The 15,090-nt window shown below is 42.1% G+C and overlaps 1 protein-coding gene across 1 annotated transcript in view; it reads right to left on the reverse strand.

The window, feature by feature from the left end:
* Positions 1 to 1,371: 1,371 nt before the first annotated feature.
* Positions 1,372 to 15,090, reverse strand: part of ebf2 (EBF transcription factor 2) — an 80,560-nt gene continuing 66,841 nt past the window's right edge. Inside the window, exons 8-16 of the mRNA XM_055161590.1 lie at positions 14,257 to 14,338; positions 7,822 to 7,963; positions 5,684 to 5,814; positions 5,301 to 5,427; positions 4,524 to 4,612; positions 4,245 to 4,310; positions 3,473 to 3,644; positions 3,095 to 3,277; positions 1,372 to 1,595 (exon numbers count right to left, since the gene is read on the reverse strand). Of these exons, the coding sequence (XP_055017565.1) occupies positions 1,372 to 1,595; positions 3,095 to 3,277; positions 3,473 to 3,644; positions 4,245 to 4,310; positions 4,524 to 4,612; positions 5,301 to 5,427; positions 5,684 to 5,814; positions 7,822 to 7,963; positions 14,257 to 14,338 (1,216 nt within the window). The remainder of the gene's footprint in view (positions 1,596 to 3,094; positions 3,278 to 3,472; positions 3,645 to 4,244; positions 4,311 to 4,523; positions 4,613 to 5,300; positions 5,428 to 5,683; positions 5,815 to 7,821; positions 7,964 to 14,256; positions 14,339 to 15,090) is intronic.

Consider the following 15,090-nt stretch of genomic DNA (forward strand, 5'->3'; position numbering starts at 1 on the left):
CCGCAACAAGTTTATTACCAACAGCAGCGGCCGCAATGAAATATGATCACACTTGTTGAGTGTCAGACCTCGAGTGAAAGACAAGACTGACTCCAAACGCGATCGAGTCCGAGACGAGACACGGCGATCTACCCACACGACCTTGGCGATCGACTGGTAGATCGCGATCGACTTATTGAGCACTCCTGATCTAGAGTGGTTACGGTTTATATGTCGTAAAGTTGAATTTATTTATGCAGATTAGTAGTGCAGATAGTAATAATAATGATGATCATTTGAATATAAAAATGTTACTGATTAATCGATAATCGATCGTTAATTCTCTCGATGATCGATTAAGAAAATTTCATCGAATGCCCATCCCTAGTGTACATGACATCACAAGGTGGAACAGAGAGTTTTGTGTTCGACAGGAGAAGTCCAGGTGTGTTTTTGACAAGGAAACAACATGATAATAGAGATGAGAATAATATGGGCCTTTTAAGTACAATGCATTTCAACAAATAAAAAACTTAAATTATAAAGGCCTTGTTGAGACTCCTTCATTTCAGTCACTGCAAAAATAATAAAAATGTTTATATTATCACCTAAACTAACTATAATAATAATAATAATAACAATAATAATAATAATAAGTTAAATTGCTTCTTAAATAAATCAATATATGAATTCATTTAACCCTCGAGACAGAGTTTCCCTTGTAAAACCTTAAAGAGCTGAACAAAAAGAATAAAAAGTCTATATTTCTGGAATGTTTTCAAAAAGTCTACTACAAAAGTTCACGTCTGGCTAGCTCAGTCTACACGCATGCTAACACCGCCGCTGCTCTTAGCGTAAAGTCCATTTCTGCGCTGACGGTGCGGCGGAAACATCGTCCTGGAACCGCCAGAACAAAAATAATCCACAGACAGAAGGTAAAATGTATCCCTGTTTGTCCAGAGCGGCGGACAGCACAGTAGTCTGGTCCAGTCTGTTAGCCGTTAGCAGTGTGAGGTTAAACGGTGTGTCGTTTCTTAGAACACAGTAAGTCGGTCCATTCCTGTGCTTTTAGCTGTTAGCATTAGCCACATTCTCGTCTCCGTTCTTCCGCTGAAAAACAAAATGGCTTCCTGCGCTTCTGTTTGGCGCTTCGAGAGTCGTTTGGTCGTGGGGAGGAACGTTTCGCGACCCATCCGCCGTCCTCTTCCTTCTCGCATTTTCAGCGTCCAAACCGAAGCCAAGTGAAGCGGCGGGTCCCGAGTGAAGCAGCTCTGTTTACATGGGGGGAGCGACCGGGCCCGGAGACAAAAACATACACAACATCTAAGACTCTACAGCGCCGCCCGAGGGACATCCCGCGTCCCGCTGTCGGCGGCGTGGAGGAGGGAAGGCCTAGACTGCATTGGTGAGTTCGGACAGCGGGGTGAGATAGTGGCTGGGGTGGCTGCCTCGGAAGCTGTTGGCGGACGAGGCGGGGCAGGCCGGGGACGGGGAGCCCTGAGGTCGCAGCACCGGGGCAAAGGCGCTCTTCTGTTTGGCGGCGGACGGGAACGAGGAGAAGGGCAGAAGGGAGGAGGAGGACGAGCTGCCCGGGACCGTGGGGCTGGAGGGCATGACTGTGGAAAACACACATGGTTAGAGGAGGGCTACACACACACACACACACACACGGTTAGAGGAGTGACCCCAAACGGCCTGCAGTCTCTGGGTCGCAGGTTTTGGGTTACAGCTTTTACCGTTCATGAGGGACAGATGCTCTAAGTGCCCACCCACCTGTGGTCCTACACGACGTTTACCTCTCACTGTTCACACTGGAGGTTTCAGAGGAGAGTCCACTCCAGACACAGTGAGTGTTCATCTTATCATCTCTGCTCTGTTCATTTTAGGCTAATTACTAAACACTGGGAGTGGGACATTAATGAATTATTTACAGTTAATTAATTACTAAGAAAATAATGCATTCAAAATACTGACACATTTTATCGCAGTAAACCAAACATGCCAAACAACACAGAACATTTGTCAGTGCTCCATGTCGTGGTACGACAATTATACTGACGCACACTGTTCCCACTACAACAACAGTGCAGCAGCATGAAAGCCTCTGGGTCTGCTGGACGGGACATTTCTATTCAAAAAAACTAATGAAAATTTGTTGTTTATTGCAAACTGCGCAGAAAAGAGTTTCATATCACAGACGCACCTCAACCCTAAAAGACCCTTTAAATGAAAAACATGTGACAGAACAGAAACTGGAGCAGTTCTGGTCTGAGTACAAACAAGAGGTGTGAGCCCAAACTCCAACACATGACAAGCTTCACGAAGAAAATGAGTAAATGAGTAAGGCAAATATTGTTATGTAATTAACTGAGATGAATTAATTACAAAACCTTTAATTCATTTTTATTATTTTTTTTTTTATCAAATCCCACCCCTACTAAATACTACTGAAAATATATCTAACAGTTTACTTCCAGAAGAGATGTATAGCACATTTTGTTCAATTTGTTGAGCCTGTTTTGTCCATGAAGAGGAAAAGTCTTAACGTAACAATTGTAAATGATTTGCTACCCCTTACTAATGCTCCAAAATGATCAAATATTAATATTTTAAAAAACATTTACTTTTCATGTATTTGCATAAATCAGTTTTATTTGACATAATAATAAATGATGCCCCTCTTATAGGTACTTTATCAGACCTGGGCATTGTGCAGCTCCGGGTCACATACAGTCCTTTGGTCGACTCTGACCGGCCCATTTAAACTCATTTGGAAACAAAATAAACATATTTTATAATTTGACTTCATGCATGGACTAAAGCTGTATTGCTTTTATTTTACAGGTGTTTTTTTAATGACATTTTTTTGTTGGGCAGTCTCACTTTTTCATTGCTTAGTCAAACCTAAACTCTTCCCAGTCTGAGCAGCTCATTAAAACAATGATATTTATGCTTTTATAAAGAAATACTAATATTAGTATTAATATTTCTTTATTATTAATATTCTGCAGAATTGAATTAAACATTTTGGCCTCCACAGTATTTTCAGTTTCTCATGTGGCCCTGTAGAACAGAACTGTCCTCCTGCTCTGTATGATGTGAGTGGTAGACTTACTGTACGGTGATCCGGTCGGGGAAGCGCTGTTGAACCCGGGCGAGCCTGGCACTCCCAGGCTGGTCATAGGGACGGTCCCGTACCCTCCGGTCATGCCCCCGCTGCTGCCGTAGCCACCCTGCTGAGGAGTGGAGGCCGAGGGGTACCCCCGAGGAGACAGGCTGCTGGAGTTACGGATGTACCCTGTGGAGGAGAGAGAGAGGAGGGAGCCGGGTCAGGGTCAGGTTTAAATCAGGTTTAGTTTGGGTCATTGTTTAGTCCAGATTTAGTCCTGGTTCAGTCCTGACTCCTGACATAGTCCTGGTTTAGTCCTGGTTTAGTCCTGGTTCAGTCCTTGACCCCCTGGCCCTCCCTGTGTGCGCTGAGTGTGAGGAGCACCTTGGCTGCTCTGGACGGGTTCTCCGATGACCCCCAGCTGTGAGGGGTAGGAGCCCAGGCCCATGACGCTGCCGTGGGCCGGGGAGCTGGGCAGGGCCTGGAGCTGGCTGTGGGGCCGAGGGACACTGTAGAGGGCCTCTGCGATGTCCGCCGCCCGCTTCAACAACATGTCCTGAGAGAGAAGACAGAGTCAGACTACACAACTGCTACTGCACAAACCACAGAGCCCAGGAAAATACTATGGTTTTATGAAACATGTGCACTGTTAGCATGCTAGTTGTTGTTACAATGATGGCAAAACCTCATGATGGGCGGATTGAAATGAAATATTGATATATCAACAGTGACATATCAAAAAGTATCAATTCTTGTTTTTTGTAACATTTTAATACATTTTTAAAATACATTCTAGTTTATCTGCACATTCTGCATGTTTATTTTCATCATGCAGGGGTGGAGCAAAGACAGTGATGCTAAGGTCATATTTCTACAACAAAGGAGTTTCACTGTATTTTAATACAAAACTCATCAATATTAGTATTGGACCAATATTGTAAAATCTGACAGAGAACTTCTTTAGAAAAGGTTTAATCTGAAAGTGAGGAAGAGGCACTGCTTTTGTGTTTTGAGGCTGAACAGTACAGTGCCTTTAAACCAGTGTGACGAGTGAATCATTCATGAATATAGAATGCATTCAAAAGTTTGAAGCACAATACAAATGTGACACATTCTTATGAGTTGATTACAGATGAAGAGTCTGTGAGTAAAGTACCTGATTACTGTGAGGGTTTCCGTACAGAGCCTCCACCAGATCAGCCGCTCTCTTCAGCAGAATTTCCTGCAGAGGAAAAACATTCAGTCAGTATGTGTTTTAGTTTTTGTGAGTTATTTGATGGTCATTCACTGGATCCGCCTTTACTGATGTTTCCATATTTGAGTTCCACAGAACCACAGTTTGTTCAAATTAAGTGTAAGTCTGAGAATCATAAAGAACAGTTACACACTGCCCCCTGCCCCCGTGTCCCTCTCACATGTGCCCGGATACTCTCACCTTGGCGAGCTTCTCTGGGTCTCCTGGATGTCGTGGGATGACCTTCTGCAGACGCTGGAAGCCGTAGTCTATAGTGGGCTCATTCAGAGCTGAAACATAATCAAACATATTTACTACATGCGGCAGGTTAGAGTTTTAAAATAGCCTAGAACACTAAACTGACTCTTATCCATGTCACATTGTGCTTTCAAACTACAGAAATGTTGTTTCACTTGCACAGCATTTTTGTACAAAAAAAACAACACTTTTCCACATCTTTTAAAGTCTATATTTCACAAACTGACTCTTGTGAGCTTTAAGTCATAATGTTGTTCCCTCATCAAAAACAGACCTGGAGTTGTGTTTTGTTTCATTTACACATGTTTGAGTAACTCTTTATTATTAGTCTGTCTACATCTCCAAACCTCAAAATGCTCTGTTCCACCTTGTGATGTCATGATGTTATAGTTTTCAAGTGAACAGCTCTTTACCTTTAGTTCTGTAGAGATAGACAATTCTGGGGCTGAAATGATCCAAATGATTCTAGTGAAGGTGTACAGATTGTTTTTCGATTGAGAGAAGAACTCATGCTAAATGTGCAGTGTGTGTTAAAATGTGTGAATGAAACAAAACATAACCCCAGGTGCGTTTGTGATGAGGAAACGTTACAATATAGATCAGAATAAAGTGGCATATGGACATTTAAAACATGCATTGCAAAACTAAGATGCCCCAAAGTCCCACATGACAGAGATTGTTTCTAGGAGCGCTGTAGTGTGATGTCGGGGTCCCTCTCACCTGTGTAGATGAAGCGTCCCGGGGCCCCTTTGCAGAACTGTTTGGACTTGTAGGACAGAGTGACCTCCACGACCCCGGGGATGTGCCGAGGAGGAGTCTGCACCCGGATGGCGTGTGGGGTGATCAGCTACAAGAGCAGAACCAAAACACAGTCAAGACATTACACTGCACTACTGACTATTCCTCAGATCATCTAGTTTTCCTTGTATTTAATTATTTGGTTCAGAGTTTTGTAGTATTTTGAGATATGACACATACAATTTTGCGTCTTTTTTGTATTGTATAGTACGGACAATTTTATTTGAAATGAAAAAAAATCTGCACCAGACAGTAAATCTACAGAAAAGTCTAAATTGGACCCTTGTAAATATCCAGTCACATACCTCACTCCACACTAGCATGCTGCCGAACACCACCTGGAGCCCGTCAAAGAAGTTCTCCCCGATGACGATGACCATAGCGCCCCCTGTGGTCCAGCCCTCGCTCGGACTGATGGCTTTGATACACGGGGTGGCTGCAGGGACAAAACAGGGATGGTCAAAACTGATATATTATTAAGTTCAAACTTTGTCTGCTATGTCCTACCAATAATTAAATTGAATGAAATGTACATGTTTTTCATTCTTTCTTTGGTGTAAAGTGTCAAGCACCTGGCTCAAATATTTGTAAAAGCAGAGACAGGCTACTTTGTCAGATTATTTATGTGAATCCAATCAAACGGGTCAGAATACTCAACTCAAAATCCTTAAATCAAGATGAATTTGTGTGATTTGAGAGCAGATCAGTGTGTGGTGGTGTTCTCTCGTGTGACAGCTGTGAGCGGAGCCGTTCCTCTTAAATAAAAGCTGTGTTTAAAGCTTTGATGAGCTCTTAATGATGATGTGCTCCTAAGTGGAGCTGCTCCGGTGATCGATCTGGTGATTAGCATTTGGACGTTAACTAACCAGCGTCAGCCATTCCAGCTCGGCTCTGGAGATGTTCTGAAGGAGACGTTATGAAGAACACAAATGAGCTGTGACACTGTGAGTGTGTTTATCAGCTCTGAGCATGGACAGACGTTTTCTGGAACTTTCAGGATTAGTTTTTCTTTAATATATATGTTTTTAAACGTTATCATCCCAAACATATACTTTTCTCATTTTTCCAGCTTGTTAAAGGTGCATTATGGAACTTAGACCCTTTTACACTGAAACAAATTCATGTATCACTGTATCAGCATATCGGAAATGATCTGCGTCCAGACACGTCGTTTCTGTGTCCATAATCAAAGTGTTCCCTGTCCACACAGTAACGCAAAACTGCCTGAAACGCTGGTCACGTGATCGGCTGGTGTCACGTCTTCACGATGTCCCGACGTCACGTTTGCGGTAAAAACAAGGAAGTCTGAAGTTGCAGCAGCTGATTTTGAGCCGAGGGAAGTGTAAAAACTGTTTTTCGTGGACCAACGATAAGGTTCCGTTGTTACTTAGCATAACACTGGATTTTAAGACGAGCATGGCGGCTCAGAGTGACGACTGACTCCTTTCTGTGTCCGCAAGCCTTCACTATCCACACAGGTTTGAGCGCATTTGTTTACGTTTTACAGTAATGAAACTTAAAACCACATGGCTAATTTGCATAAACTAAGCGCTCAAAAAAACTCGCTATTGTGTATCAGCTTCTGTCGGACTAAAGGACACAACTCAGTGGAATATGAGTGTTTTTTCTGTGTCAGAGGGGTGTTCTGCTGATGGTGAGTTTGTTCTGTTCTTCTATTGCGTTGGAAATAGTTCAGAGATTATACGGCCTATGCGTACGATCATACACATAGACTGTTTATATGAATGGATATATAATCTAGCTTCTTAGAGTTTTGGCTCTGAGTTAGCTACTTCACGGCACATAGAACTACATCAGCGTATCTGTGTATCGGTGTTTTCATGCGTCCCCACAGTGCTGGATCAGATCTGGACTCAGATGAATTCGTAGGAGCTGGAGGCACCAGATCGTTCTGTCTCTGGAGCCGAATGAACACTGCATTCACAATGAAAACCACTCAAATATGTACTAGTGTGGACGGGGCCTCAGGAGAAGGTACAGGAGTTGGCACCTGCTTATTTCCATGGAGATATTATTGCATTGTCTGAAATGTTGTTCAGTATGGCATTAAAGAGGAGGTATTTGATACTATATATACTAATTTTAAGTGTAACACATAACACATGGAGATCACCATTTTACTTTCATTTTTGCTCCTTGCGAGTCACTCCCCCTTCAGAGCACATCACAACACACTCAGCGTGCGTCCCTCTAATGAAACTCCTGCACTTCTCATCAGGTTCGTCCAGTTGCCGTGTACAGTTTTGTATCATGTTTGTTTATATTATTTATGGAGAATTGAGGTGTGGGAGCAAAAGGTGACACTATCACACCAGGTTACAGATCAGATCTGAGGAGAGGTGAGTCTAACCATAGTAAACAGACAGTTTCCTCAGTCATGTGAGTAGAAGAACACATGATGACATGTGATGAAGCGTCTCACCGTATTCGATGGGGTTCTCGGCGCTCTCCCCCGGCTCCAGTCTCCTCGCGCGGCGCCCATGTTTGGAGTTGTTGTGGACAAACATGTTGTCAGACACAGCGAGGACATGTCCATCTACACTGACCGTACTGGACAGGACCACCTGAGGGACAGCAGCCATGTGTGAGAACAGGGGACATGTGTGAGACAAGGGGACACGTGTGAGACAAGGGGACACGTGTGAGACAAGAGGACACGTGTGAGACAAGGGGACACGTGTGAGGACAGGGGACATGTGTGAGACAAGGGGACACGTGTGAGACAAGGGGACACGTGTGAGGACAGGGGACACGTGTGAGACAAGGGGACACGTGTGAGACAAGGGACACGTGTGAGACAAGGGGACACGTGTGAGACAAGGGGACACGTGTGAGGACAGGGGACACGTGTGAGACAAGGGGACACGTGTGAGACAAGGGGACACGTGTGAGACAAGGGGACACGTGTGAGGATCAGCTTATTTCTGATTTGGTTGTTTAGGAAACATTTAGGGACTTTTGACTGTACATGTTTACATTCTTATTGTAGTGTATGTGTGTTTTATTTGGATTCTGCATCATTTCAAAGGGTGAACTCTCCGTTTGGACCATTTGAAAGACGTGTGAGTGTGGCTCATGTCTCTGTGAGGAGTTTGTAGATAAATAACTTCTCACACTGGCTTCTGTCATGTAAAGAAACAGTCAAAGAGCCAATCTTTTGAACGACTCTTTTACATCAATGGAGCGACAAGATTTGAATCCCAAAAGGAGTCAAAAGTCTGGTCACTAGTGTCAGTACGTGTCCATCAGTGTGTGAGGTGAGCTACTACTTCCATTAAACATTAAACAGTTTAGAGAACATGACAAAAAGAATCATTCTCATAAAAATTCATATTTTAAGTTAAAAAATAAAGAACTTTTTCCAAATAAAAGTTTGAAGTTTGAAGTAGTCTCACTCCCAAAACACATGTCGTTCACCCTCTAACCACAGGGTCTCCAGTTCAAGCCTCCAGCAGCTCTCTAGAGCATATACTGTACTGTGGCCTATTAAATATTATATAGTGTCTAGTGAGACACAAACTCTTTCCTTCTCTACTCCACTGCCTCCGAGCTCCTCTGGGTCCTGCAGGTGTCCAGTCCTCCCCTCGTCTCCTCTCCTCCCCTCCTAACCTCCTCTCCCTCCTCCCCCTTCTCTCCTCCCCTCTCCTCTCCAGGCCTGTGAACCATGCAGCTGTTCAGTCCCTGTCCACAGTGCAGTGCACATGGACCTCAGACTGGCCCCTAAACCTTGTGTGATCTATGGAGGGCCTAATGTGATTTTGTGGGCCCCGCTGGTGAGTGGTCCCCACTCACATGTGCTGAGGGCGGACGGAGGAGGCGCACACGGGGTCTGGCCTGTCACAGTGAATGTACGGTTTTATGGCGGTGGTCCTCGATATGTTACAGATGCGTCGCCATGGGAACGAGCATCAATTGTACTATTTCAGTGAGCCAAATAAAAATATAAAGTATAGGTCGATGGAAAGAGCATGGACCTAAATCACACTGGCGGTGTATTTATGAGACTCCAGAAATGTTTCTGCTGTTATCCAACTGTTAAAGGGCCACACACAAAAACTGAAGGGTTAAAATGCCAGGGTGAAATATTTCAGAGTTGTTTTTAACACAAAAAGTGTTATTTTAACTACTTTACTGATCTATGTTGGAGTTTTTCACTTGAAAACTACCACTTCATGACATCACAAGGTGGAACAGAGTATTTTGAGCTTTAGAGATGTAGACAGCAGGATTACTCAAACATGTGTGAATGAATAACAAACACAACACAACTCCAGGTCAGTTTTGGGGAGATAACAACATTCTAACATAACTAAAAAGTCACAAAAGTCCATAGTAAATGTGAGTGACCTGAATGAGACAAGTGAGAGAACCATGAGAACATGAGCTGCAGGAGAGGAACATGAGAGAGAACCGGAGCCCAGGAAAAACAGTTATAAATGGTGCTGAGCTGTCCTCCTGCGCTCACCTCCTGACCCGCACCCGCAGCGAGAGGACCCCAAACCCCCCATCACCACCACCACCAACCCCTCTATCCCACACAGGTCTGCAGAAGCTAAAGCAAACAGACGGGGGGAGATGGTCCTGACTAAAGCCTCTTCTCCTCTGTGTCCACCAGCAACTACAAGAACAGACTCTATGTGACTGATAGTGAATAACTTTAAGAATTCACGAAGGATATTTAAGTTTTGTACATTTTCAACCATTTTGTACTGACTAATGGTCTTATTTCTGTCTATTCTGTTTCTGTAATGTATTATTAGTTATTTGTGTTTTTCACTTTTAGCAATATAATATTATATATATAATATATATATATAATCAACCACAAGTAAAAATATTTGTGCATGTATGTATATATGTGTTTATGCATGTATGTATGTATATATGTGTTTATGCATGTATTTATATATGTATGTATGTGTGTATGTGTGTGTGTGTGTGTGTGTGTGTGTGTGTGTGTGTGTGTGTGTGTGTGTGTGTGTGTGTGTGTGTGTGTGTCAATCACATGTTTAGGTAAAACAATTGGGGCAGGACACGATAAGTTTTTTATCCTGCTCATTTTGAGCACCAGAAATGGTCCCAGACATGAACATGTCCTTCTGTTTGCATTGTACCTTGCTCAAACAAAAATTAAAAAATACATCAATAAAATGATATACAGCATGTACATTTACTATGATCTATTTATTATCACTTATTTATTTATTTATACATTTTTTTATATATCTGAAAAGAAAAATTTTGGGGGGTATTTCTACTGTTCTTATCAGAAAAAAAGAAAAAAAAAACATTTTATTTGTTTAGAATGAATATTACTGTTGTCCTTGTACTTTTCTGTTCCAACACTGTAATTTTCCCATTATTATAATAATTATTATTAATATTATCTCATATTGTATCAAGTCAAAATGATCCTGACAAAAGTCAAACGGGAGGTTCGAGTACTCGCCCACACAGGAAAAAGTATCTGACTTGGAGTATTTATCACTTTCTCGCAGCAGACGGAGGAGTGGAGAAAGGCGCGGCGGCCGGGGGACAGAGCGGCGCTGAGAGACGCACAGGAAGTGAGGCGGCCGGTCCCCAGTGAGTACTTCCTGGGTCACAGAGCTCGACCTCTCCATCTGGAACCAATCACTCAGCTCCTGACCACTTCCTGAACACCTCTGCACTTCCTGCTCCCAGCGGCCCGGCCCGGCTCGGCCCGTTTGTCTTTCCACGTCGCACTGAGCTTATTGATTCTACACTGTGACCTCTGACCCCAGACTGCAGAGAGGGGTGTCAGCGCCTCACACTCACTCTTACACTTTCAGAGGAGAGACGGGTGCAACAAGTACAAGGAATTATGAGAATCATTTGTCACTAAATATGAAACTTTGGATCTCAAAATACTCTGCACTGCAAAAAGTACAAAAAGTACAAGTTACACAGTGAAAAGTGAAGTGTTAAAACTGACTGAATCAAAGTGAACATTTCCTCAGACTGTATATGAGTCCAATCTGTTCTAGAGTTAATTTCACATTTTTGGGAAATGTTCATTAAGTAACACTGGACCAAAGTTCCTGTTTAACCCTGAAATCAAGAGTTATTTATAGTTATATATGAATGTTTTGAGAGTAAACAGATAACACTCTGTAGAGTTATCCTGATTTAGCTAAACAACACACAGAGGTGTTTTATTTTTACACTTTATTTGAGTTAATTTAAGATGAAATTATGAACAAAACTAGTTCAAACTGGTCTACTCTCGTGGGAGTCTGAAGTGGTGGTGGGAAGAGCCAAATTAACACTAAGGCAGGTTGAATTAACACTAGTGAAAGTTGAATTCACTTCAACCATATCATCTCTGAAATTGAAACCCCGTTTAACTTTCACCTAGTTAAAATACAACTTTTTTGTGTTAAAAACAACTCTGAAAGATTTTACACTGAAATTTTAACCATCTAGTTTCTGCTGTGTAGAAAAAAGTCATCTTGATTTGAGTATTTTCCTTGACTTAAATTCCATTAGTTAAAATAAAATACTTTTTGTAGTTAAAATAAGAATATGCATCACTCTTTACACATGTTAAAATGTCATTAATCAAGTTGAATCTACTCAAAAGTCAACATTTCCTAATTTAAGTCATTTAAACTTATCTAGATTGATTTTTTGGCAGTGTGAACATTTTAAAATAGATTTACAGTCTCTTATTTAACAAACCTGTGATCCTTTTGGCTGCAGTTTTGGGGTTATTAGACTGTGTCCTGTGTGTTTTCTGGTTATTGAGTGAGTGTGTTGGCTCCACTGTAGAAACACACACTCACGGAATTTAAATATCTTGAAATAATAATATTATGTTTTAAACAGCCATATTACTCTATTTTCTGATCTATGTTCTCAAGTCATTTCCTCATCACAAACCTGGAGTTGTGTTTAACATGTTGTCACATGTTTAACACACAAACCCTGCACATTTAGGCTGAGTTCTTCTCTCAAACTGGAAACACTCTGTTCCACCTTGTGATGTCATGTAGTAATACAGGAAGCGCTTCACTGTGTTTTAAACTACACACACCTTGACTACAATCATTTCAGATGTGGAATGTACGGAAGCCGGGAGGGTCACAACAAACGCAAATGCCGCAACAAATACAAATGTGACAACACAACAAAAAGCCACAACAAACCAAAAAAAGCCACAACGGAAATGACCGTGGGACTCTATTTTAATACAAAAGCCGCAACAAATACAAACACCACAACACAAACACAAATGCTGCAACACATTAAAAAGCGACACCACATTAAAACGCCACAACACATTAAAAAGCCACAACGGAAGTGACTGCGGGACTCTATTTTCCGACGGAATGATCAAGCGACAAGTGAAGAAGAAGAACTACAACGTGAAAAGTAAAGGAACGGAGAAGTTGGAAACGTAAGTAACAGTAATTTATTGTTTTATCATTATTCATTTCACGTTGTAGTTCTTCTTCTTCACTTGCCGCTTGATCGGTCTGTCGGAAAATCACTTCCATTGTGGCTGTTTTTGGTTTGTTGTGGCTTTTTGTTGTGTTGTCGCATTTGTATTTGTTGCGGCATTTGCGTTTGTTGTGACCCCTCTCGGCTTCCATAGGAATTGTTTACTGGACTAAAAATAAAAGAAGCTTAAGTTGAAAACTAGATGTAAGAGATGTAGACACACTAATAATAAAGGCTTAATAACATTATAACATGGTTTAAGGAGTCAATTTTGTGTAATAAAGGAACTTTTGACTCATTTCTTACACTTTCCTTCTGTTTTGGATGGAGAAATAAGAACAAAAAAATACTGTCCATCAGAAATAATAAGAATACTCTTGTAATTGTAGAAAATGTAAACCTCTTAACACAATCAAGATTTGAATTTTGAATCTGACTTATGTGAACTCGCATTTTTGCCATTGTTCAATTTCAGTCGTACAGGATATGCAGTGTTGGGGAGTAACAGATTACATGTACCAGAGTTACGTAATCAGAGTACAAATTATAAGTAACTGTATTCAGTTACAGTTACTGTTTCAGTGAGTGGTAATTAGATTACAGTTACTTTGTTGAAATAAATGGGTTATATGGTGGTATTTTCCTGTTTTCACATTTTTGGCTATATCCCTTTGGGGGGGGTCTAAACCAGGTTTAAAACCAGGTCTAAACCAGGTCTAAACCGGGTCTAAAACCAGGTCTAAAACCAGGTCTAAACCTGGTCTAAACCAGGTCTAAAACCAGGTCTAAACTAGGTCTAAAACCAGGTCTAAAACCAGGTCTAAACCTGGTCTAAACCTGGTCTAAACCAGGTCTAAAACCAGGTCTAAACTAGGACTAAACCAGGACTAAACCAAAACTAAAACCAGGTCTAAACTATGTCTCAAACAGGATTTAACAGGACTAAATCATGATGTGGACGTGTCTCCTTGTCTTCTATCAATAATATTTTTAATTTGTTTAAGTAAAGTTTGGGCTTTTTATTGTCTTTTAGCAGACAAAACATCTTATGTGAAAATGTTCTGGTCTTTGCTTCTCTACAGCAAATCAAGTAATCCAAAGTATTCAGATTACATTACTCACTTTAAGTAATTTAATGGATTCCGTTACAAACTACATTTAGGGGGATGTAATCTGTAATCTGTAGGGGATTACATTTTAAAAGTCACCTTCCCAACACTGAGAATATGTCTCAATATTTTGTGAGCTGTAATTTGATGTGATGTATACGATCACATGGGCGTTTCTCAAGAGAAGTCTATAGAATATATACGTGTGAATGAGCGTGTACGTTTGGTGCTTTTACATTCCGCACACACACACCCTCCTCCTCCTCCTCCTCTTCCTCCGCTCGTACCTGGAAGCGCCTCATGTCCCTGGGGTTGCCGGCCGTCTTCAGACAGTTCTGGTTACACTTGAGGAAGAACTTCAAGAAAAACCTGCGGTAAACAAGAGAGAGGACAGGGCCATCAGCGCGTCACAGCATTCTCGTACACATTCTCATATCTCCTCATTTCATTTTGCTCTGTTTTAACATAATAAATCAAACGGCGCGAGTTGGAAGCACGGCGGTTTTCAAAGCTGGGCGGATGCGGTGGATGGCGAGGCCTCTGGGGAGACATCGCGCCGCGGTGTATTTGAAACGTCACTGGGGAGTTAGCGGAGACAACTACAGAGGACGTGTGAAGACGAGGGGACGAGGGGACGAGGGGGGGACAGGCAGGGACACGTTTCTACTTCTCAGGCAGATGTGTCTCATTACATATGTGCGGCGCAGGGGTCCGAGGGGTGAGACGCCGAGATGGTCCGCCCGAGGTGGGAGAAATATAGGAAGAATATGAAGAAGGAGAAAAAAAAGCACGGAGGGAAGGAAGGGGGAAAGAGAGTCCAAATTCCCAGGTGGACGCGTTCGGCAACACGGCCCGCTGCCATGGCAACCGAGCTCTGCCGCAGTCCCAGAGTCCCAGAGAGAGGAGAGCATTCCACCAGAGGAGAGACGTGAGAGCCAGACCCCAGTACACTTCTGATATTCGGAAGATTGGACGCAGATTACAGATAATGTTGGTCATAGTTTTGGAAGTGTGAGTTTTAAAATGGTTTCAGATTGTTCTTGTTTTAAACTGTTGGTAATTTGTCCAGGATTGTTTTTCTGTCGTGAAAAATGCAACAACAAAACACATCGTGTGCTCAA

The sequence above is a fragment of the Boleophthalmus pectinirostris genome, unplaced genomic scaffold (genome assembly GCF_026225935.1).
Source record: "Boleophthalmus pectinirostris isolate CB_2022bp ecotype Guang Dong unplaced genomic scaffold, ASM2622593v1 HiC_scaffold_4, whole genome shotgun sequence".
Lineage (NCBI taxonomy): Eukaryota > Metazoa > Chordata > Actinopteri > Gobiiformes > Gobiidae > Boleophthalmus > Boleophthalmus pectinirostris.